General features: G+C 35.1%; 1 protein-coding gene across 2 annotated transcripts in view; it reads left to right on the top strand.

Annotated features, from left to right (window-relative positions):
• Positions 1-25797, top strand: part of Khc-73 (Kinesin heavy chain 73) — a 137035-nt gene that overhangs the window by 108230 nt on the left and 3008 nt on the right. The window contains exons 5-31 of one of the 2 annotated variants that reach the window (XM_088257977.1): positions 2476-2723; positions 3823-3973; positions 4060-4239; positions 4911-5028; positions 5142-5290; positions 6378-6627; positions 8057-8200; positions 9367-9480; positions 10227-10450; positions 10970-11146; positions 11237-11404; positions 11533-11649; positions 12050-12290; positions 13259-13455; positions 14279-14439; positions 15081-15291; positions 15949-16054; positions 16133-16324; positions 16695-16839; positions 17271-17419; positions 18116-18261; positions 20351-20525; positions 23286-23348; positions 23693-23862; positions 23955-24084; positions 24175-24917; positions 25439-25622. In XM_088257977.1, coding sequence (XP_088114103.1) covers positions 2476-2723; positions 3823-3973; positions 4060-4239; positions 4911-5028; positions 5142-5290; positions 6378-6627; positions 8057-8200; positions 9367-9480; positions 10227-10450; positions 10970-11146; positions 11237-11404; positions 11533-11649; positions 12050-12290; positions 13259-13455; positions 14279-14439; positions 15081-15291; positions 15949-16054; positions 16133-16324; positions 16695-16839; positions 17271-17419; positions 18116-18261; positions 20351-20525; positions 23286-23348; positions 23693-23862; positions 23955-24084; positions 24175-24917; positions 25439-25622 — 5053 coding nt within the window. The remainder of the gene's footprint in view (positions 1-2475; positions 2724-3822; positions 3974-4059; positions 4240-4910; positions 5029-5141; positions 5291-6377; positions 6628-8056; positions 8201-9366; positions 9481-10226; positions 10451-10969; positions 11147-11236; positions 11405-11532; positions 11650-12049; positions 12291-13258; positions 13456-14278; positions 14440-15080; positions 15292-15948; positions 16055-16132; positions 16325-16694; positions 16840-17270; positions 17420-18115; positions 18262-20350; positions 20526-23285; positions 23349-23692; positions 23863-23954; positions 24085-24174; positions 24918-25438; positions 25623-25797) is intronic. The other variant, XM_088257978.1, reaches the window with a different exon arrangement.

Below are 25797 nucleotides of genomic sequence, written 5' to 3'. Positions count from 1 at the left end.
ACAAGTTCGCGACAATCGATCCCAGCTCGGCGTTTTCTAGGTTAAAACACTCAAAATTAAATACACGCAATGATTAGGTGTGCCCAACATTTTACGCGGCTTGTACTTTATTATGTATAGGTACGTACTTTTCCGTTAGTATTTCAAGGCAAAGTAATTTATTTGTCAGTTTAATGTTCAAGCCATGAAACATGAGTCGTAAAATATGTTATTACTCTTTTAAGTAGTTAGTTACAATTCTTTATTTTGTTATACTTTTTTTTATTTACACTTTTCGACTTGAAATTTATTTAAGGTTAAAAATAACGGTATTAAAAAATGTTTTTTTTTTCTGCAGAAATATCGGTGATATTATAATAAGGCTAGCTGTTGTATAAAAAGCTAACTCTATTATAAAAATAGATATTTATGTACGATACAAAAATAGCATAACACTGGCAACTTATTGATTTCTTGTATAATTCATTCTCCTTCTTATTATAGTTCAGTATTTTAAAATTCTCCAATTCTAATTAGTTTTCGATTGGTAAAAACTTTATTTCACCAGTATCTTTTATTTTGTTTTTAATTACACACATAAAAATATTTAATTAAAGCTCTTTCTACTTTTAAATAAAGTTTACTGCTACTGCGAAATCGCGTTTTGATTGTTGTTAGATTTCGCCAATAAAAATGTACTTTGTTCAGAAATAATTAAATTTCTAAACAACGAATCTACTCGAAAATTGTCTTCAGACGAAAGAAAAATTATGAATTCAATAAAAACTTTTGCGTCTTGCTCAAAGATACATTGTTCTTATTCTTCTTGTTATTTGTAACAAATGGTGCGCAGGGCATTTCATTGCGTGGATTTAGTGTTATTATGATCGTGTTCGCGTCCGTGGTGTAATGGTTAGCGTGTTTGGCTACCGTGCTGGAGGCCCCGGATTCGATTCCCAGGGAGGGGAGGAGGTGAAAATAAATTTTGGTGATTTTACACTCTAACATTTATTTCATATTACCCTGGACTGGTCACTGAAGCGCAGAAGTAATCACCTTGCTTTCATGTAAGTAACGATCAAGATAACACTGCGTCAATACGATGCAGTGCCTTATGCACCATTGGATGCTGATAAGGGTAAAAGAATGATCGTTATAGCCATGGAGGGGGAGGACACCAAATTAGTTTTGTGGTTTTTTGTCGCTTGTTTCAAAATAATTAAACTCATTAGGGGGATGAAAAACGTTATTCTCTTCGTTGTAATATATATTGAATTTTTAAAGGTGACCGACCAAAATTTAATTAACAAAGCCAGTTTCGTAGAATAGTATTTTTTACGTTCCGTGACCCGGTTTGATAAAATAGCTTTTAAATGTGACTCAATATATAATTATTTTTTAATCGAAACGAAAATTCGGAAACCCTAGTTTAAGACTGTTACAAGTCAAAAAAATCACATTTCGAGATAATGAGTCTTATATTGAATTTCCAACTCTGAATCTATATACTAACTCATATTTAACATTTTAAGGTATATTCAATTTTGGCATTAAATTTCGACTTTAGAAGCTACTAGATTCCTGATGTATTGACACAATATATTTTTTTGAATAAAAATAATACTATAAATACATGTTGTTGATAGACGTCTCACGCTTCAATGGGCCACAACAACTGCTGTGGATAAAGTGATCTTACCAGCTCCTAACCTGCGCACTAAATTTTGCGAGCGTGCCTTTGCTGTTGCGGGACCGATGGCGTGGAATACTCTTCCACCAGTAATAGGAAATCTTTAGAAAAAAAAAGTTGAAGTAGTGAGATAATGATTTTAACATAAGAAAAAAACTAAAAATGCATTTGTTTTCTATTTCATTTCCACTTTCTCCTTTTTCTTAATTCAATCACAGTAAAGTGTCCTAGCGGTAGTATTTTACGAAAATGGCGTTATATGAATTATTTAATTAAATTATTATTATATTAAAAAATAACAACTATACAGTTTTACCACATACACAGTGTTTTTGTCAGAAAAATTTATATAAAATCATAATCCCAGCCTTTAAGTGTATAACAAAGAATTTATTTTAGCCTCCCATCAGTCTGATGATGTCGGTAATGATAAAACCCGGTCACGGGTCTAATAAAATGTATGGATAATCTATATAGTTGTTATTTTATTATATAAAATGCAGTTTCACCAAAAATTTCAGTACAAAACTGTAATCTTATGTTATTATTTATTTAAGTTTTACTTAGTGAACTATTTCTTAAAATCTACTGTGATACCTGTTTCCATGCATTCCGCATCATTTTCAAACACCATATGTTACTGTACGGTGTTTGAAAATGATACGGAATGCATCGAAACACGTGTCACAGTAGATTTTAAGAAATAGTGGTATTTACTCAGTAAATCTTAAATTAAAAATGGATAGATTTTACTACAAAGTGACTGCCAAATCAATTAATGAAGTTATAATTATGTTTTGTCCCAGGATATCGACAGCCTCATGGCGGAGGGCAACAAGTCGCGCACGGTGGCTGCCACGAACATGAACAGCGAGTCGTCCCGCTCGCACGCCGTGTTCAGTGTGGTGCTCACGCAAACGCTCACGGACACCAGGTCGGGCGTCAGCGGCGAGAAGGTGTCCCGCATGTCGCTCGTGGACCTGGCGGGCTCCGAGCGCGCCGTCAAGACCGGGGCCGTGGGTGACCGGCTCAAGGAGGGCTCCAACATCAACAAGTGAGGACAAGCATATTCTTTAAGTTGACTATTATGCACTAATGTGGTGGAAGATGGTTGGTAATAACTCTCTAGTATATATATATTACCAATATATATATATATATACTATATTACCGATATATTACCAATATCTATTACTTGTTGTGGAGTCAAACTTGCAAGAACTGGAGCTGTGAGGTCACCAATGGGCCCTGAGCCCATATAGGGACTGACATTCAGCACTATCAAGTTCAGGCTAAAAAACTGGGCCATGGACAAGATCCAATAAATCTGGTCCAACAGCGTAAGGATGAAACACGCGTAGGAACTGATCATGGGGTACTAGCAGAAATTCACCATAGAAGCTCTAAAGCTTAACAAGAAACAAATAAGGATTCTAACCAGGACCTTGACAGGACACTGCAGACTGAGGAAGCGCATGTCACAAATTGGACTACATGACTCCCCAGTATGCAGATTTTGTATGAAGGATAACGAAACACCAATCCACATTCTCTAACTATGACACAGTCGCTCGCAACCGAAGTTACATCCTTTGAGGACCACTGCTAGACTCCGAGAAGGTGAAGCTCTTACTACCAAAACAGGTTGTGAGCTACATGACTCACGTAGGTCTTGAGAGTGAGCTATGAATCAAAGGGAGGTCACAAAAGACCTAATATGGTCGCAGTGTCATAAGGGATGCAAGATCCCTTGACCTTGTTAAAAAAAATATATTACTAGCTAGAAGAAACTAATCTAAAACGCCGCTTGCCAGACTATGCGGGTATATACACAATGGTGGCTATGTTATTGTCACCAACATACCCTCATTACTCACACTAACCATACCGCATAGGGAGAGAGGATAAGACGCTACACCACTCTGTTTTTGCAAACATTCTTCATGCATTTTCTCACACATATCTGCCAATTATTCCAACCCGCGATTCGTCCACTTTCAAGTATTTGAAATATCTGATCACACCAAATTTTCTTCTGTTGTCCTATAGTTCAATTTCCAACTACATTCGCTTCATTTATTTATTTTACCATTCTTTTTATCTTCTTACATTCTTTTTCATGGATAATTGATTGATTCAAATATTTTTTACAGATCTCTCACAACCCTCGGTTTAGTAATATCGAAACTAGCAGATCAGTCATCCGGAGGTGCTAAAAACAGGGATAGATTTGTGCCCTACAGAGACTCTGTATTGACGTGGCTTTTGAAGGATAATCTCGGAGGAAACAGTAAAACTGTAATGGTAAGTGTTGACAATACATTGAATATGAAGCAGTTTTTAGTAAGTGAAGATTCTTTGGTAAATTACCAAAATGTGTATTATTTCAGGTTGCAACAGTATCACCATCTGCAGATAATTATGAAGAGACTTTATCTACCCTTCGATATGCTGACAGAGCTAAGAGGATTGTCAATCACGCCGTTGTCAATGAAGATCCGAATGCTAGAATCATCAGAGAACTCAGACAGGAAGTTGAAGCGCTCAAGGAGATGCTTAAACATGCCACTGTAAGTCTATGCTTCCAAGTATTAAAATATTAATTATCAATGTTATTGGATTTTTCTTTTATAGTAAAATGTAATAGTTGAGAATAAAATATCATTGATAAATAATCAAACATTTATGCTGCACAAAAAAAAAATGTAAACAACTTATACAGATATATTAAAGATGTCTCATAAAGCATTTTATGGCAAAGGTAAATAGAAATATTAGGGTGACTGGCCTTAGTCTTGAGCCTTGTAAATGTCTAAGATTTCTATATTTCATTCTCAAAAATTACTACACCTCTTTTGAGATATCTATAATATATCTTGATACCATTCATTCTAGGATTAAATTCAGCATTTGTTTACTCATAATTCTTTTGAAATATAAATATTGTTTGTTACCTTTGATTGAATTGGACCGAGAAGTGATCCTTGTGGTATTCCCTTGGAATCGTCCTTGAGGTAGTATTTTACGAAAATGGCGCTAAATATAAATTATCCAAATTTATTATTATTATTTTTATTCCATTTGTAGAAAAGACGACCTCATTGATCCCAGCAGTCTATAAATTTTTTGAACCAATCTAGCAATCTGACAGCTAAACGAACTTTTAAAGCTTATTTATTCTCCATATAAATTTAAATTTGAAGAGATGTAATAGGTTTGTAATTTTACATGTTTTTTGAAGGGTTCACCTGTTGGAGATGAAGTTGCACAGAGAGTGGATATACACGAAAAACTGGCTCAAAGTGAAAATCTCATGAAAGAAATGTCACAAACGTGGGAAGAAAAACTTGTTAAAACTGGTAATAAACTTTTATATATTAACATATTATATTCTATTTCCTACATTTTGGTGTTTTGTTTAACTTGATTTTTTGTAACAAATGAAATATCAATAATTGTTTTTATTTTTCAGAGCGTATACAAAGTGAGAGGCAACAAGCATTGGAGAAAATGGGAATCAGTGTTCAGGCCAGTGGAATCAAAGTGGAGAAAAATAAATATTACTTGGTTAATCTCAACGCCGACCCTTCATTGAACGAACTTCTGGTGTATTATCTAAAGGTTCTTTTTATTTTTATTTCTTTATACTGTATTATAATACTCTAAGAGCGGAAAAAAGCACCATGTACAATAACAGAAGTTTTAAACGGGCACAAATTTCATTCTAATAGTAAATTAAAAGGTATTTTAAAATACATACCCGCTTATTGAAATCGACTAAGAAGAAACAAAATAATGGAATATGTTGTTATTGCAGACACACATTTTCGCTTTTGCAATGAGAATTTGATTTTGGGAGAGTCTAGTACACAGTTTCCCAAACTTTTTTTAGTCTGGCGCCCCCCTATCAAAATTTCTCGTCAAAGGGGAAAATAAATAGTGCCATCATAGAAAAAGGGAAGGAATAAATTATATACATTACTTCTTAGCACTTCTATCTATCTCTTTGGGCTTCTTATGCCCTGTAAAAGTCTCCTAGAATGCTCACAAGTGGGCATTATCGCCCACTTTGAGAAATACTGGTCTAGTAGTTGCACCCGACATATAATAGGAGTATAGAAATTTTACATGTAAATAAAACAGGCCTTTGTTTAGATAATCTAGAAAAATTAGAAATAAGTAAAGCAATCAATAAAGATTACCCATAGTAAGTAATCAACTAAATTTAACATGGAGTCCACTTTTGAAAATATTCCAATTGTGATTCATTTGTCATCTTTCTCTTTTTCAAAATTTTATTTTTATACAAATGTCAAATCGTAATAATTTTATATTAATAACCTGACGATGGAATGATTTTCTAAAAAGGGTAGTCACGAATAAGTGTTTATAAAAGTGGTATTACACAAAGTAAACAATGGATGATAAGGAGAGTGTTTTATTACAATACCACAGAGTTATCAATGCTTTTAATATACAAAATATATACCTAACAGGACGGCTGTCCAAACTCAAAACACAGTAAGGGATATTTTTTTTGCAGTAGTTTTTTTTCCATTTTTGGACTAAGTAGATTCTACTTAGTCCAAAAATGCAAAAAAACGTACTACGTGTCCATTACTGTGTTTTAAGTTTGGACAGCCGAGGAGTGCCTACATATAAATTGTTCTCACATTTTTTTCATTAAAGTTATTATTATGTTCTGTAGGAGCGAACACTGGTTGGAGGCCGTAATAATCCCAACACAGAGGCGGATATCCAACTCTCCGGACTGGGCATCCAGCCGGAGCACTGCCTGGTCCTGATGGAAGAGGGTGGGCTGGTGATGGAGCCCTTCCCCGGGGCGAGGTGCTTTGTGAACGGGTCGCCGGCCACGGAGCGCACGCCGCTCGAGCACGGGGACCGCATTCTGTGGGGGAACCACCACTTCTTCAGGGTCAACTGTCCCAAGCCAGTCTGTGAGTCTTATTTATTTATCATATTATATTTTGACATCCCAACGAAGATGAAAGATGAAGAAGAATTCAATTCAATTCAATTTCAATTCAATTTATTCAATAAAAAAATAATATATACATAACAAACAATATTCAAGGCGTATATATTAAAAGTAAGCAATAAGACTTAAAGGTGTAGAAGAATCCCGCTTCGGAAAACTCCTTCGGACTCATGGAACAGATCAATATCCAATGTGATATTGTTCAACATAGCGGTAGCTCTTCCTACAGGCATAACCATCGGCAGGTTGGTCCTGTGTATAGGAATGTGAAACAATCTATGCCGACGCTGTCTTAGGTAACTATCAGGAACATACAGACCAATGCTCTGGATAATTTCAGGATTATCGATCGTACCGCATAAGAATATGGAAGTCTGTGTATTTATGGGGTTTACGACCGTCATAAGCTGGTATGTAAAGTGATCATTTTACATATGTGTAACATTCACCAATTCTACCCATGATTGACAACCACACTATTCAAATTCTTCTTTATTCAAGTTCTATATATATGATCCAATATTGAAACATTGTTCTTGAATCACTAGAATTTCACAAGAGACATCATAATCCAGATTTGTGAACAAGTATTTGGACGCACTGAAAATGTTGTCTTATTTATTTCTTCATTGGAAAACCAACAGAATATTTACTAAATAAAAGGACAATAAACCCTACAACGTTGAGATAGGTACCGCGTTATCAGATGGAACTTTATATGGGGTTAATGTTTTTAAATTGTATTTTAATTTTATGAATCATTTCGGTGTTTTCAGCTGGTTAAAATATGAAAATCAAATTTTAGACATATCTCTCACTCCTTCCAAGAACGTCAGAAATCGAAAATCATGACGTTATAATAATAATAATAAATTTGGAAAACTTATATAGCGCCATTTTCGTAAAATAATACCTCAAGGGCGCTTACAAAGGATTAAGCGATATATAACCCTATATAAAGTTCCCTTTGATATCGCATTACCTATCTCAATGATTTAGAGGGGTTTAACGTAAATACCACTATTTATCAAAATCATTTGTGTCACATGTTTCAATGCATTTCATGATTTTCAAAGACTTTCGGTGTTTGAAAATGATAGGGAATGCATCGAAACACGTGTCACAATAGATTTTAAGATGTAATGGTATTAACCAAGTAAAATTAAAATAATGAATAAATATTACCAAAAAGTGATTGTCTAATCAATGAATTAGATTTATTTACAGTCTTTATCAGTCATATCTTGCACATTTTTTCAATGATGTTCTTTCTTCATAAATTCATCCAATTGATTTTTAAATTGGTTGATTATAGTCAAATCAACAACCGTGTTTTGCTTTATAAATTTATGTAAAACGATTTTAGTAACAATTATTGTTTTTTGCAGCCGCTACCTCCGAACCACAAACACCGGCACAGCAGATAGACTACAACTTTGCTAGAGACGAAATCATGCTGAACGAATTGAGCAACGATCCCATTCAGACTGCCATATCCAGGTTGGAAAAGCAACACGAAGAAGACAAGCAAGGTTCGAGAGAGCACTCCATAATTATTTTAAAATTTAGTAATTTTTTTACTTTTCATCCTCATTTTAAAAAAGACAAATTTTTTTTTTGTACAGTTATATTAATTTATATATTATAATATTTTATTGTACATGTACATTATACGCTATTTATCGGCATAGTCAAGTATTTTCAATAGTTGATCATTTAAAAAATATAATAAATAGATTTCTTGAATGTTTTTCGCAGATAGTTTGTGGCACATTTTATAAACATAAAAAGTGGTTAAAACAAACTTGTTCTATTTTATAAAGTTTAATAAATAGATTGGTCAGGAGTTAGAATCATCGGCGGGTGTGTATGAGGAGATGCATGAATGTGGAAGAGGCGGAGATTGTTTACAAAGACAGATTGGTGTGGCATTCTATTCTTTCTGCCTACCTCTGCGTGGAAGCGGTATAATGATTAGTTAGTCAGTTAGTTATTGTACATAAAAAAATTGCAGACAGTTGGTAGAATTCCATATTGAATTGTTGGGTAATATGTATATCCAAAATAAAACAAAGTTTGTTGGATTAAATTCTACATTTATTTATGTATATGTTAATACGTGACGCGTTTCGTCTTCTTAGTTAGAGTGTTTGATAATGTCCTAAGAAGACGAAACGCGTCACGTATTCACGTAAGTGACGTATATATACGTCACTTCTTAGGACATTATCGAAAGACGAAACGCGTCACGTATTCACGTAAGTGACGTATATATACGTCACTTCTTAGGACATTATCAAACACTCCAACTAAGAAGACGAAACGCGTCACTTATTAACATATACATAAATAAATGTAGAATTCAATCCAACAAACCCTGTTTTATTTTGGATATATTACCCAACACAAAAAAATTATGTTTGAAAGTTTGTCTTTCTTTAAATGAAACTAGTATTTATGATTTATTTTGTTTTATTTTTATTGTATTTCATGTGAGAACGTTAACCCCTTTCAATAGTTAATAGTATGTAAAAACCATTTAAATGGCTTCACTATTAATCCAATTACAGATTTGTAATACATTGCATTATGTTTGCAACCCTTTCTTAGTAGACACTTTCTTTTCCGGCATGAATCATTAACCCAGGGGTAGCGAGTGAAGCAGGTGTTTGATTGGAGGTACGCATTATATTTTCAGTGGCTCTTGAAAAGCAGCGGCAGGAATACGAAAGGCAGTTCCAGCAATTGAGGAATATTTTGTCCCCATCAACACCATACCCGCCTTACACCCCGTACGATCCACTGCGACTTGGTATGTTTCATTTTTATTTTTTAAGTAGTCTATTTTTCTAATAATCTAATAGTCCTTAACACGCTAACCCTTACTCCATGGTGTAATGGTTAACGTGTTAAGCTACCGTATAATAATATTTGTATCGTTGTAATCAAACTTTGATAAACATCACAAAATAATAGAGGGAATTGTAATGGTGGAGACTGACCAAAGCCATTTCGTCATAACGTAACACGTTACGATGCGAGCATTCAGGCAGTCAGTACAGCGAGCCGAGCGCTCCATCCATTGTCAGAGGGCTCGCCGCGAGCGACGTTACCACTTTACTTTACGACAAAATGCTCCGGTCAGTCCCCACCTTAAGGTTTTTGTTGTTGCTAGATTAAAGATGTTGAAAGATGCTGTTCGATAATATGTAATCTATATGTGCGCCTCCGGTGTGTAATAGTTAGCTTGTTTAGCTACCATACTGGAGGTCCCAGGTTCGATTCCCAGGGAGGGGTCAAATAAGTATAAGTGATTTTTTCACTCTAATATTTATTTAATATAACCCTGGACTTCTACCTGAAGCGGTTGTGTTAAGACTGCGTTTCCTGCTTCCCATCAAGATAACACTGTGTTTTTTATATGATGCAGTGCCCTATGCACCATTGGGTGTGGATAAGGTTGTGAATTAAAAATGAATGAATGATTTTTCTAATGGTGCAAAAGGCTCTTTGTGGGTTAAAAAAATAATACAATCTTATTGTCTTTATATTGTACAGGTAAAATAACTCCCTGCACCCCGACAACGCAAATGCGCGTAGAAAAATGGGCGGCGGAAAGGGACGAGACCTTCAAGCGTTCCCTGGGACAGCTCAAGGCGGACATTCTCAAGGCCAACACGCTGGTGCAGGAGGCCAACGTCCTCGCCGAGGAAATGGCCCGGAACACCAAGTTCAGTGTCACCCTGCAGATACCACCGGCCAACCTGAGCCCTAACAGAAAGGTAAACAGTAAACGAACAACACTTGCGCAAATACAAGTTCAATGCTATCAACAAAACACATGTGATTTTATTAAACTTTTTCAAAGTTGCAGTATCCATTTTTAATTAAAATTTACGTGTATCACTTTTTCTTAAGGTTTATTGTTATACATATTTTGACGCATTCTGCATCATTACCAAATACTGTATACATTAAAGTTTAAATTAAAAATCAGTAGTTCTAGTTTTGCAATTATTAAAATGATCAGTAGCTGAACTTTTGCCTCAATACCGTCAATTAAGATTTTTTTTTCCTATATCATAAATTTCTTAACATTATTACACTTAATTTGATGTCAAGCCTCAAAAGCATCATAAATTCTTTATAACATAATTTGCAATTATGTTGTAGTTAATTGCAAAATTATCTTAATCTCAATTTCCTCAATTTTGAAATTTGATTAAATTTGGCAATCATATGAACGTTTTTTAAATTTGTGTATCATTTGTGGCTATTCTTATTTGATTATTTTTCTTTAGCGCGGAGCCTTTGTTTCCGAGCCGGCTATTTTGGTGAAGCGCATGGGACATGGGGGTCAAGTCTGGTCGATGGAGAAGCTGGAAAACAAACTAGTGGATATGAGAGAAATGTACCAGGAGTTCAGGCTGCAGAGTGAAAGTCAAGCAGCCGGCAATGAGACAGTACCTCCTGAGTTGGTGAGTGGCTTGCTAACCTTGAAATCATTATAATTTGATTCAATGTGGCTCTATGAATTTTTCATTATTAAAAACAATATTTTGTTTTAGGATGACTTGCCAGCTAACAAAGTTTTGGATCCTTTTTATGAATCGCAGGAGAATCATAATTTAATTGGAGTGGCTAACATATTTCTGGAGTCATTGTTTCACGACGTTAAACTTGACTATCATACGCCCATCATCAGTCAGCAAGGAGAAGTGGCCGGAAGATTGCAGGTATGCCTTTTAAATAATATTAAATTATTACTTCATCAAACCCTTGAATAACTGGGATATGTTCTGCTGTATAATTGATGTTTCGTAACTGTGTATTTAATATATTTATATTGTTTTTTTCTCATTAGGTGGAGCTGTCTCGAATTGCCGGTTCCTTCCCACAAGACCGAATATGTGAAGCAGCTTCCGATAGTTCAAGAGACTCTCGGTACGATGATGATCCGCCTGATTCTTCTGCACAGCAGGTAAATGGAGTCTCTTATTATTTGTATGATAATTAGTTTAAAACACAATCATCAGGTAAAAGCATTATTTTCCTGTCTCTAAACAGCATGGGTACTTAGTTACATGTAAAAAGAACCCCTACTACCTAGAGAAAGTCAGCCATCAATTATCGGACAGAATTCAGAGAAAGTCGGACAGTAAGTTTTAAGGGGTTTTATTTTATGGCAAAATTACATACAAATATACACAGATGTCATTATTATACAAGTTACATCATACCAACGGAAAGACGGATTTCGACAAACATTAACGCAGATACTCCTTTGAGGAAAATTTACACCGACGTTCATTCACGTCCATACTTCCGGAAATTATGATTCCAGACACCACATTTAACCAATATTATCTGTCTCTCTCTAGGTCTCCTGTCGTGTGGTGATCAAGCAAGCGTCCAGCCTCCCGCCTTCCCTGTCGCACTTTGTGTTCTGCCAGTACTCGTTCTGGGGCGGCTGCGACCCCATCGTGGTGCCGCCCGTGGTGAATGCCGACGCGCCACCCGTGCCCACCTCGCCGCGACACGCCCAGCACCAGACCTTCAAGTTCGACCACCAGCGCGACTTCACTGTGCCCATCACGGAGGAGTTTCTCGAACACTGCTCTGGTGAGAATATTTCAACAAACTTTAGATCATTATGAGAATGGTATTAGATTTTTCAGTAATTGTGGTTAAATTTGGGTATGTCTTATAGCTCCAGAGATTCTCTTTCTATTAACCCGTTGCCAGTTTATCTTGAGCGTGACTCGGGCAAGGAGTTTGTGTTGCATTGATGAGTCCGAGTGCTGCTCGGCCAAATCGTAACCTTGGTGGTTTTGATTAGCCTGAGCCAAATATATTTATGTATTTGTTTTTATTGACTAACCCGAGCAGTGTTCGGGTTGTCCTGTTTCGAGTTGTTGGGTGATGATTTCCTGCACTGACTAATTCTCACCAAAATTCGACTGTTAAGTGGTTAAACTCGCTTTTTAGCGTGTTTGCTGATTCTTGGTTTTGTAAATTCTTTATCAAGGTAATAATTTTTTTTAACATGAATATGAACACATTGTTTGCAGGAAATGTTTTAAAGCGTCTTTTACATACTGATAGTAGAGAGCGCGATACGCTTATAAGCGATCTATTTGCTTACTTTTGGTAGAGCGCGAGAAATGTCAAAAATACATTGTACAGATCGGAATTGGGTTTGCGGTTACTTGTGATTAGTATACTGAGTGACGGAGGCATACTGTCTTAGTATAATTAGGGTTGATAAAAAATACGCCCTACTACAATGTGTTAATAATATGGCACTAGATATAAATGGAAGGAGGTGAATAAATTGGCAAGTCATTTTTGTGAAGATGGATGTGTTTTGTTTTGGAAAACTGAAGTCGAGTTTTAAAAAAGTGCTTCAAAGTGAGATTTATTTTGAGATATTATACATTATACAGTAACATTTTGTATCACCTTATTAGGTAGGAAGAATATTTACCACTCTGTATGATGTCTTCTTTTGATGAACCAAGTTCAGTTGATGGTCCAAGTGCAAGGCTCGGCTGTACTAATAAAGGATCTTATTATACTTTTTTTCACAGAGGGTGCTCTGTCAATCGAGGTGTGGGGTCACCGCTCCGCCGGCTTCAGTCGGCTCCGTCCCGGCTGGGAGGTGGAGCAGCGTCAGCTCGCCAAGGCTCGCGGGCTGGCCGACCGCTGGGCGGAGCTCACTCGCAAGATCCAGCTCTGGGTGCAGATACAGGAACTCAACGACCAGGGAGAGTACGCCCCGGTGGAGGTGAGCTATTAAATTTTAATATTGATTTTACCTGGACTGCTGACAGGGATACTACTGGGACTCTTGGCAAATTTATATACTATTGACACTTTTTACCATCACCAATGGATACCGATGAATATATTTATATACAGCGTTTGTTTTGTTCAACCCATTATATTTTTGTGTTAATCACTTAATTGTTGAATTTTGGTGAGAAAATTTGTCACTGAAGGAAATTGTTACCCACAAGTGAAAACAAGGCTGTCCAAACACCGCTCGAGTTATTCAATAAAAACAAATGGGTCGATATTTGACTCGGGCAAAGCAAGATTGACAAGTCGAAATACAATTTATAGAGCAGTGCTCAGACTCGTCAATGCAATATAAACTCCTTGCCCGAGTCACGCTCGGGCTAGTCAGGGAACTGGTTAATAATTTACATTTTTTTATTATTTTTTATTTGGTTACATTTATTTATATCACAATTTTTACATATTTAGATTTTTTGTGCAGCGACCCACCAAACCACCTTGTGTGTCTTGTCGGTGGATTATATGCATTGACCATATGATTATATGCATTGCTTGACATGCATTATATTTTACCAATTTAGAAATTGGTTTTACCATTTTCACATGAAAAATTAATGCAAAAATCCATGAAAAAATACAGGAAGGAGTAATAAAGTTATAAACTTGATTTTTAAGGGAGTGGACCAAGTTGCTTCCCCTTCATGGGGTCGAAAACTTCTCTTGCCAACCCTGATGCTAATGATGATTCTCTAAGAACTTTTGGTTTCAACTTCCATATATTCTGAAAATAAACTCCTCATTTATCCCAGGTGGTCCAGAAGCCTGACATGGCCACTGGCGGAGTGTACCAGCTGCGGCAGGGCCAGCAGAGGAGACTCTCTGTGAGGGTCAAGCCGGTGCACAACTCGGGAACTCTACCCATCATCTGCCAACACATTGTCAGCGTGGAGGTCGGCAGTGTGTGTGCCAGGTACGAACATGCCTATTTTTTATTTCTTTTGATCTCTGATGATGAGGTTGCCTCTAGATACCCTGAGATTATCATAAATATAAATAATTGCCATCTGAAAAATTAAAAAAAAAAATTGTGGATATTACGTAATAGCGATGATTACAAAATTAATATTCTGTTCAACCACCCTTCACCTGAATTGATTGATTGTGTGACACAAAAATAAGTACCATCAAAATAACCCTACTTGTATTGCACAAAATACCCTCTCGGCATTGCATAAACTTCAAGTAGAAAATAACAACTTGGGAATTCTTTTTCAGAGAAATTTTTTACATCTGTAGATTAATTTATCTCTCGTTACGAAAAAATATTCATAAACATATATTTTTAATCCAGATATGTTGGTAGTTAGGTCAGGTATCTGTAGGCTAATACGGCAATGTTATTTAGTAGGATAGAGTCCACTCTTTCTGACTTTTTCTATGTCAAGTACCTCACATTATACTCAACCACTTTCATGTATTTGATTTTTTGTTGTTATTGTAAAAGAATCAGGTAAAATACTCAAAAATGGTAATCAGGAGTTAGTTTAGCGTTTCATATTGCTGTAAAATTATATTTTCCATACTTAAATGGATTTTTCGTTTGGGATGTAGGTCCCGACTCCAAAAGCCCTTGGACTCTTATCAAGAGGAAGACCTGGCCATACTGAGGGAGAAGTGGAGTGATGCCCTCACCCGGCGCCGCCAGTACCTGGACTCGCAGATCCAGCGCATCATCAACAAGACAGACAAGTCCGAGAGAGATATAGAGCGCGAACAGTCGCTGGTGGACCAGTGGGTGTCACTCACTGAGGAGAGGAATGCCGTGAGTTACAACTTTCACTGAATATTTTTTGAGCCTTGTTCGTATAAAATCTGACGGTTTAATCTGTTATCATAACCTTAACTAAATCTACTTTAATCCTTAATTTTTTAACTTCATGAGATATTTTGACTTCGCAAAACATGCAAATCATTTTATTATAATATTGAAAACTGATGTTTACCCATACTTTGGAACAACAATATATAGAAGCATAAATACAGCATACTTTTTGTTGTTTCCAGCATTAAAAAAAATAAAAACATAAATTTATGTATTAATTTTAAATCAAACACAGATTTTTTGAGTCTACCAAGTTGTATTTTATTAACAAAAACAAAAATTTTATTAAAAAATTATATTGTGACAATTGTTTCGCCTTGTTAGGTTCAATAAATTTAAAAAAAAAAAAACATAAATTGTTACCTTATCTATTCCACTGTGAAATATCTATGGGTTTTGTTTAAAAAAAACCTTTTTGAAATTTTTATATGTATATTTTTACTCTTTTATGTTTTTACCATATAAGGGAATAATTAATAGTAGTTTTACATCATATAATTTGATTATGCTCGCAATCATATTTCCGAATTTTAGTAGATTTCGTCACTTCTGCGCTGTCTCAACTATGAACTGCCATGCCTATTTTATTTTACACAGGTAATGGTACCAAGTCCTGGTAGTCCTATTCCTGGAGCTCCTGCCGCTTGGAGTCCACCGGCTGGAATGGAACAACACATCCCTGTTCTCTTTTTGGATTTGAATGGTAAGTAAAACAGCACCTTTATAAACCAATCCACCATCCTATATAGGCAGGATTAAATTATAATTTTGTTTTGTGTAGCCGATGACATGTCGACACATCCGAGCGGAGAGGATGTGACCGTGGCCGGCCTGAACTCCATCCTTCCCAAGGAGCACGGGAACAGGTTCTACGAGTTGCAGATTGTACAACACCAAGAAAAGGACATTTGTGCCATAGCGAGTTGGGATTCTTCCATACACGACAGCTTATATCTCAACAGGGTCACTGAAGGTTTGCATGCAATATTATTTCATTTTTATTTTGTTTATTTTTTGAGATTCAATTGGTAATAACATATTTTAATATAAAAATGAAACACTTGTATAATACTAATTTTTGAGTTTATTAATTAAACATGACTAGTTTTAAGAACTGCAGATGTTGTCACCAACAGGAGAATATACAATTTTTTTATTACAAAGTGTTTGTGTTTTCACGTTTGATGAGAACTCTGTTGTCCTTAAAACTAGTCGTGGTTATATAACTCACTAAAAGTGGTTGTATACAAGTGTTTTATTTTAAAACTTAAATCATCATGTTATTCCACAAACTTAGTGCCAAATCAATAAATTATGTATGTATTTATATTATGTTTTTCTAGCCAATGAACGTGTGTATTTGATTCTGAAGACCACTGTCCGACTTTCACATCCGGCGCCAATGGACCTCGTACTCAGGAAACGTCTCGGCCTGAATATATATAAAAAGCAAAGCTTGACGGATCGTATTAGAAAACGCATTGTAAGGTAAAGTAAACTTTTATTAAGTGTTTTATCTTTATAATCAATATTTTTGATTATGATTTCATAAAATAACTTTGTTTAAAATCATGTTTGCTTGAATTCATAAAACCATTTTTACATTGTTACGAAAAGTTAATTAAAAAAATTACAAATAAATACTCATCCCCGGTATTCTCGTCTATTGAAAATCAATTTTTTTGTTCTTAAATTACCAGCATTCAGGACCCATGTGGAAAATCTTTATATTTTATTTTAATTTAATTTCAATTGAGTTTATGAGATATTTATAACATTAAGGTTGTAATTACAAATACATAGAGTGATTTTGAGCAAAGTTATTTATCTCATGATGGAGGTGTATCATATACTAAGGTAGAAATGGTTAGTGATGATATAATACTGAAATTTATTTAAATAATTGTTTTTTTTTTCAGGACCGATACACTCACACACTCTGGGGTAACTTACGAGGTGGTTTCCAACATTCCAAAAGCTTCCGAAGAACTGGAAGACAGAGAAAGTCTGGCTCAGATTGCGGCGAGTGGAGAGGAATCCAGCACTGTTGACGGGGAGACATATATAGGTTCGAACCATTTTATTTTGTATTTGATAAGAATGCCTGACAATGGTCCATGAAACATGGCTTGATTTTTATGCTACAAAGTAACATTCTAGAAAAATTTTATAGATTCACTGTTGGCATTCATTTTCATTATATTATTAGATTAAAACCAATATTTTTAGCTTTTTCACTTTTTTTATTTGACCAGCGACCGGGTTTCGTCGTTACCGACATCATCAGACTGGTGATGTCGGTAACGACGAAACCCGCTGGTCGCTGGTCAAATAAAAATAAAGTGGAAAAGCTAAAAATATTGGTTTTAATCTAATAATATATTAAAAATGCAATTCCATCACGAAGTGTCAGTGTATAATATAAATCTATTCATTTTTATTGTTATATGGACATTTGACTTAAAAAGTCCGTAAAAAATTAACAAATTATGCCAATCCCCACCACAGTTCAACAACTCGTCATCAGCTCACAGTATCCCTACTGACATTTTATCATTTATTTATGTACTCATTAGTGGCAAAAGTACTTAAATTCATACTGTAAACTTTATTTATAAAGTTATACCCGCAGAAATAGATCCGCAATTAAATTAAATTAATTAAATCACAAGAAAAATACATGCCTTCCTATCTTACTCGATAATGCAGGCAAAAATTATGTTTGGTTTTTATATTCAATATTTTTTCTTCTCAATGTTAATAGAAAAGTACACTCGCGGAGTGAGTGCAGTCGAGAGCATATTGACTCTGGATAGACTCCGGCAGAGTGTAGCAGTCAAGGAGTTACAGCAAGCTCAGGGGCAGACCATCACAATGAGGAAGACGGCATCCGTGCCTAACTTCTCGCAGGTGAGAATACCAGATCATTTGAAAATAATCATCAGCAGAGTGATGAACGGAAAAATTTATGTACTTCTTCTTCTCCGTCTTATTCCTCATTGCTGAGGGTTGTGACCCTTGCAGAAGCAATGACTCTTCTGCAGTTATCCCTTGACTGCGCTGCACGTAGCGCTCCAACCACCGAGGTGCCTGCTGCTGCCTTAATTTGATCAGTCCATCGTGTGGGGATCTTCCTCTCCCTCTCTTTCCTTCCAGGCTACCGATCACAACTAGTCATTCCAAGCTATCCTCGTTGCCACGCGCAACGTGTCCAAAGAACTGGAGAATCCGTCGGGTACAGACGTTGGCCAGAGTCAAGCTATCCATGCGTAGTTCCTGGTGAATGGACTCATTGGTGCGTCTAGCCTAATTAATGTACAGTGTCCATTTATTTGGCGATCAAACAAATTTATACTCATCTTATTTTTTAAGAAAAATTTGTGTGGTTTTTCTTTTATGTGGTGCATAATTGGTTTAAAAACTACAGTTTTCAAATTGAAATGATTTCATTTTACGGCATGATTTTCATGTAACTGAATAATAAGATATTTTTTACTTGTAATATGTATGGTATACTGAATGTAACCAATCACTGAGTGAAAATCTGCTATCATTTATAGTTTATATATAAAATATAGATAGACCAATGTTTCTCTGGCCAATCATGATAATTGATAATAATCATATACCACAACAAAATAAAAAGTAATGAATAAAATTGTTCTCATCATGCTAACTTATAACCAAATTTGTTTTTGTAAAGTAATTCAAGGAACTAAATAACCAATATGTTTAAATAAGAACAGAATAGTACATTCATGTGGAAATGTTAAATATTCAAATAAGAGATGGTCATATTCGAAGTTGAAAACTCCGAATACCTGTTAAACTTTGTCTTAATGCCCAATCTATGAACATAGAGAATATTATATCAATGTAACTAATCTAATCATTGTTTACATCAATATGACTTGTTGTATATGATGCCAATATAATAATAATACAAATACAATTATTCGACATGCAGGCTTTGGATACGGCTAATAAGACTGGTGTAAGTACTGAAGTATAAAAATATGCCTATACATATTATCATTTTATTCACAATTTTACTTTGATTTTCTTGTTTTTTCATGATATTCTTTGGCATGTTGATAAATTCCTCCTGGTGTTGCCATCGTTTTATATGAGTACATATAAAAGTGTGTGTGTGTATTTCTAGTTTTTTCAGTATCATGTGTATTTAGTCCAATACTCATACTCAGCGCTGCATTAACCTTTAAACTAAAAAGGCATAGAAAAGTTCTCCATACATTTTTCATTTTCTTTCGGTATTTCTTACATTTTTTTAATGCCGTAAAGTGAAACATATAATATAATTTTTCGCAACATAAAATGTTTTCAAAAATGGCTTAAATCATTACCCCTCATAAAAGGGGTAGTGTGTAACTTGTATTTTAAATTTTGCATCGGTCATTTACATTACTGCCGTTCAAATTTTTACGTTACCAAAATCTCAAAATTGAGTGAACATTACTGGTAATTTTTTTTGTAAAAAATCCTGATCAATAATTTAAATTTCAACAAAAACGGTGTTTTCTCATCTTATATTTTAATGGCTTTATTATATTTTTAACATAAATTGAGTAGGAGAATTGGACTAATTAAATATGCTAAAAATAAATATCTCAAAGTTACCATGTTGTTTTATCGAGAAGTTGAAATTAAAATGTATATTTTATTTTTCACTTTACTTAAATTAAATATATAGATGTTATGAACCTAACTCTTTCATGCATGTTTTTGATCAGTCAATGTACATTTCACAATACAAACAAATCAGTTTATAATTATTATTCATTATGTTGGATTATTTTGAATAAAAATTATACATAATTGTTACCTTCTTTATATTTTTGATGGTTCTATTTGAAAATAGGATTTTGCACTTGTAACCATAGGATTTATACCAGAAAAAAATGTTTAGATATTGAATTGAGAGCATGTTAATTATAGATTTCTTCTAGTTACGTATTAAATGTTGTAATTTTTATTTCAGATAATGCGTCTCGATGCCTCGTTGGAGTCCCTAATCGGTTTGGGTCGGTCGGAAAGTGTAACCGATCTAAATAATGAGCTGCTGACATCCGGTGGCCGTTCCGCCGGTCTTCGGGGAAGACATTCCTTCGGCGGGGAAGGCGACGCGGCCGCTCCTTCTAAACCTTTCGGTCTTGGTAAGAGACAACTTTTTCCTCACGCTTGATTTAACTCTTTATTACTTTCGAATGATTCCTCGTATCCAATTCGGAGAAGGCAAACTGAGTTCTATATTTATCTCGACCATCATCACAAATAAGCAATTTTAGAGACTCGTTTTTTCAGTTGCCTTCTTTGATAAGTTTTTTAATGATTTTTACGGTGTGTTTTTCTTCTTTAATGAAAGCTTGATTTGGATTAATTCCATCTGGATTGTGATAATTTGCGAGTGCTAGACTTGGGGGCAGTAATCACTTCTCACGCTGAGGAAGTGGTTGCGCTTACCATTCAGCGATCATACCCGGTTTCCATTGAGCTATCACGCTTGCAGTCTTAATGGTTTTTCAAAGTTTTCCAATATTTTGTCTTGTCAGCGCTTCAAGCTTTCTGTAGATTTACTTTTCCACTTGTCGGCGAGTTGATGGTTTTTGTAATATTTTTTTCACATTATTTAATATCGTTGTCTTTGGTAATCCCAGGTAACCCCCCCCCCTCAATAGCCACTCCCTACTTTAGTTCCACATTTTGCAGCTGCATATATATTATTTTGAGAGACTGCACTCCATCACTTGTACACTCAATTAAATTGTTACTTTTACTCTTTGATTTTTCTAAACTATTTCTTTGATTTTTACAAAGAAATCATAATTTTTTGAAAGATAGTTTCCTTTCCTCGCTTTGACTAATTTGTGTTTTGATATTTCATTTGTGCAACCTTCAGGCTCCATTCTCTCAGGTAAAACAATGGAGATCTAAAGATATAGTTCTACATTATTATGCCAATATGAAGATCCTTAGAAAATAATGTCATTCATGTTGATAGTGTGTTTGTATCGGTGGCAATGTAAGCTCTTATCCCATTAACATGGCAGAAAAGCAAACATTCAATCTCTGCCTAATATCACAGGTAGTAATTATTTTGACAAGATGTGTTTATAAACATTAAAAAAGTACTAATGCAATCATTTTAATCTTACTATTCAAGCAACAATTATTCAATATGAATCGTAGAATCTGTAAATACAATCTTCGGATAGTCAACATCCTTTCTTTTAGAACTATGTACATCATGTTTTGATCAATAATGACATCTGTGATTCGAGCTTAGTAGTAGTAATTAATTTGGAAAAAAATATATAATTTGCTATTCTGTAGCGAATGCATGCAGTGTATTTATTTGCCACACTTTTTTCTGTAGTTTTTTTTTATAACTTTATATATTTTCGTTATGAAGCTGAATGCCGCATTTCACTCTTATCATTTTTTAAATTTCAATTTTACCTCACAAAATTTTCAGTGTTGTTCATGTCACCATTCTGTAATGATGTAAATATATTTATTAGGTAAAGGAATTGTTGTCATCTATGTTATTGTGAAAAGGTGGAATGTTAGAACATTTGAATGTTTGTGTATTTTGTATGTTAGTCGGTGTTTCAATGTCCAGAGCTAGGTGTCTTTTTGTCATTACTATGTGTTAAATGTAGGTGTGATGCTCTTTACATCTATTGATTATGTATATCCCAACATGTCTGCTAAAACAATACACAGTATAAATCCAATAATCACAACAGATGAAAAAATTATCACAAACATATTTTCAAAAAAATATTGAGGGTCTCATTACCATACTTTTTCTTCATATCTGTAAGTACATTAATACTCAAAAATTACACCATATCGCAATATTCTCGGTTCTTCATTCTCAGGTATAACAAACATGGTTATTTCATTAATAAAAAACCTATCTCGTATTATCAGAAATAATTTTGATGTAATTTGGAGGATTATTGTATATTACACTACAGGTAGATGATACATTTCAATAAAACATAACATTGTGTATATTAATTGAATTCAACTTTATTGTGTTTATTGAATTTCACTGCACATTTTATCTGTTTGCAAACTATTTGATAATTCTAAGCCTTTGGACGAATACATAACATATTACACGAGTTTTTATTTATTCTGTATATGAGCCCCGCCATACCAATAGCCAATTTATAATAAAATCCATACATATTACAGTTTTTTCCCTCTACACCTATCCGATTCAGTAATTACTTGTACACATTATAAATTGGTTCGATACATAACATAAAAGGAAATAAAGGTCATGCATGTTTGTAGCAAAATTTATAGTTGTTAAAAAAAATTGGCATAACAAAATTATTAACGTGAATGACATAAATGTCGTAGAATACTATTGGATGCGTTACTATTAAGAAATCTATTGGCAAAAAATAACCTAGGAATTTCTATATTCTATAGCATTTATGCATGGCCTGCAAGTCCTAATAAGGATTGTCTTACGACACTCCTTTGACCATTGAATGAAATTGTATTGAAATAATTGGTGTCCTTACACAATTATATTTTGAATTGGTGCTTTAGTATAAGGTGAACAAAGTAAATGCACTTGGAGTAAGCTTTGAATAATCTGGAATCAGTTAGTAAATATTCTCAATATCCCTTCGAGTGCTTTGTAGCTATTTTACATTTGATGTGTTATCATACATCATTGGTATAATTCAGCCATTTGAAGCATTAAAGCGCATTTATTTGAGATATTTTGGCTATTTTCTAAGAAGACGCTTTGCCAGTTGTGTTGATTTCTTATAATTGGATAAAAACGCGCTTTTTGATAACACTTTCTTAGAAGGTAGCCTTCAGACACCGAGTCGCTTCAACTTGTACCTGTACCTAACTATATTGTTGATTTCTTATCAAACATGCAGCCAGGCCGACATTCTTGAATCTCAACTTGAATCTCAATTCGTTGAGAATGCAGCAACCGAAGTGTATGTTACAAATTATATTAATACAATATAGTATATAATGTGTTCATTTATTATCAGGGCAATGTTACATTATCAGTTATTCTTTGGCTTTTCCCCCCTAAAATGATTGATATTTCACAAAAAGGACACTTCATAGCATTTGTCAAAAATTAGTATAATTTAAATTTATATATTATGGATAATATTTTTCTAAAATTATGTAATAATTACAGTTTGTAACTGAATCCATCTTTTCATACAATCATTTCAATATTTAAAAAAAAAAAATCTTGGTGGAACTAAGCCGATTTCTCTTGCGGTTTAAGTTGTCTGTCGATGATTAATCTTGTACGAAATAATTCCAGCTTCCCCGGCTAGTGGCAAGTTGGGAATGCGGATGACCACACTTCACGAGGAACCCGGCAGTATGTCGGGAGTTGGCGGCGGAGGAGGAGGCAAGAGGAGGGGCAGGGGAGAGGAGAATGACAAGGATGATACGCATTCCGATCCGGAGAATGACCACGTTACGCCAAAGGTAATGAATCTTTTACACTGTAAAGATTGCCATATGAAAAAAAAAATCTAGTCAGTTGTTTTTTTAAATCTTTACTTGAAATATTTTTCCAGCCTATCGTTAAGAGCAGGGGTACATCACGAGGTTTTCTGCCGGCTTCTCGAACCCTGGACTCCTTACACGAACTCGCCACAGATCGGGGTCCAACCAGAAATTCACCGTCCATTTCGTCCAGTGGATATGGTAATCATATTTTTCATTTAAATACTCCAAATGATATTTTAATACCTGTTTGGATATATTTTTGACAAATTTGTATTTTTATCTTTACAGGATCTCAAGCAGTTTCCTCCACAAACTTAACAAGTGACGATACTCTATCCATAAGGAGTATGAGTGTTGATGAAACGCCGGATTTCGATTCCAGAAACCCACAAATGCAGGGCCAAACAGACCAACAGTTTTACAAATCTAAGAATTCAATCGCAGGCCTCAAAAATGACATTGCAGATCTGAAGTGCGACACGAATGACTCAAAAAATGATACAAACGATTGCAAAAATGACTCGAATGATCCGTTCCAATCTATAATAAAATCGGCAAAAACCCCCGTCCTGACTCCCGGATCGCGAAACAGGATAAACCCTTTTTTGAACGAGTGCATAGATGAGGGATTGTTTCAAAACAACACGTACACACATCAGAATGTAATAATCGAGAATTCAAAAAACTTGAAAAACAACTCCAAGGAATTGAATCAGGATAAAAACTTAATAGAAAACAATAAATCGGACAGCTGGGTCGAGCCGCTGGGTCGCTTGCCAGTACAGAGCCAGATCATTACTTCCTCTAGTCAATCTAAAATAAATGTGGGGGTGTCGGCTGAGAAAGCGGTGCATCAAGTTACCAACGGGCAATCTGCAGCTTACGACGACGAGGCCATCATTTCGGACCAGTCCAACCCGGATATGGCGAGCGAGTCGAAGAACGACGGCTCGTCTGTCGGCTCCGGGGGAGGCTATGATTCTCCTTACGAGGGTACATCGATTGTAAAAATCCAGTTGCCACCTGGGAAGGTATGGAACATTTTTTGAATGCTTATGTCAAAATCATCTTAATCGTTTACAGAGCTGCGTTGCAGAGCTGCAACATATCAGCGCTACAAAGATGTATCAATATATTATATGTTTCTCATTTTTACTGAAACTAACTATAATACCATTTTGTCCGCCTCTGTGGTGTAATGGTCAGCACGCTAGGCTACCGTTCCGGAGGTCCCGGGTTCGATTCCTAGGGGGTGTCAAATAAATATAAGTGATTTTTTCTCTCTAATATTTATTCAATATTACCCTGGACTGGTACCTGAAGCGGAGGGCTGATCACCTTTCCTTCGTGTTAACGATCAAGATAACACTGTGTTTATATAATGCAGTGCCCTATGCACCCTTGGGGTGCGGATAAGTTTTTTTTAAAAAAAAAACAAAAAAATGTGGTGTTGAAATAGCTCAGTTTACTATGATAAAATAAATAAAATATTGTAAAAATTTTACCTATCTGTAATGACTCATGTTTAATTTAATTTATCTTTAATTTTTAGGTTGTCCGAAGACGCAAGGTGACCGGGTCACAAAAAAACACGTCTTCTAATAACAGGGCTTCATTTCCTATGGCCAGGCCGCGGACAAGTGACTCGAAGGTTGCTATGAAGCTGGAACAACAGATGACGCATCTCAACATAAGTAACGATGGGGATTTCTCTAGTTCGGAGAGGCTTGTTGATGGTAATTTAATTATGTGAAAAATTTTTTTTTTCTCCCTCCTCATTACTAAGAGTTGTGACCCTTGTTGAAGCAATGACTCTTCTCCAGCTATCTTTTGACTGCGCTACACGTAGCGATCCAACCACCGAGGTGCCTGCTACTGTCTTAACTTGATATGTCCATCGTGTGGGGGATC

Source organism: Brachycentrus maculatus, unplaced genomic scaffold (genome assembly GCF_059751285.1).
Source record: "Brachycentrus maculatus isolate JH-2025_06_01 unplaced genomic scaffold, ASM5975128v1 h1tg000089l, whole genome shotgun sequence".
NCBI lineage: Eukaryota > Metazoa > Arthropoda > Insecta > Trichoptera > Brachycentridae > Brachycentrus > Brachycentrus maculatus.
The sequence above is the reverse complement of the archived record's forward strand: the minus strand, read 5'-3'. Positions and strand labels throughout refer to the sequence as shown.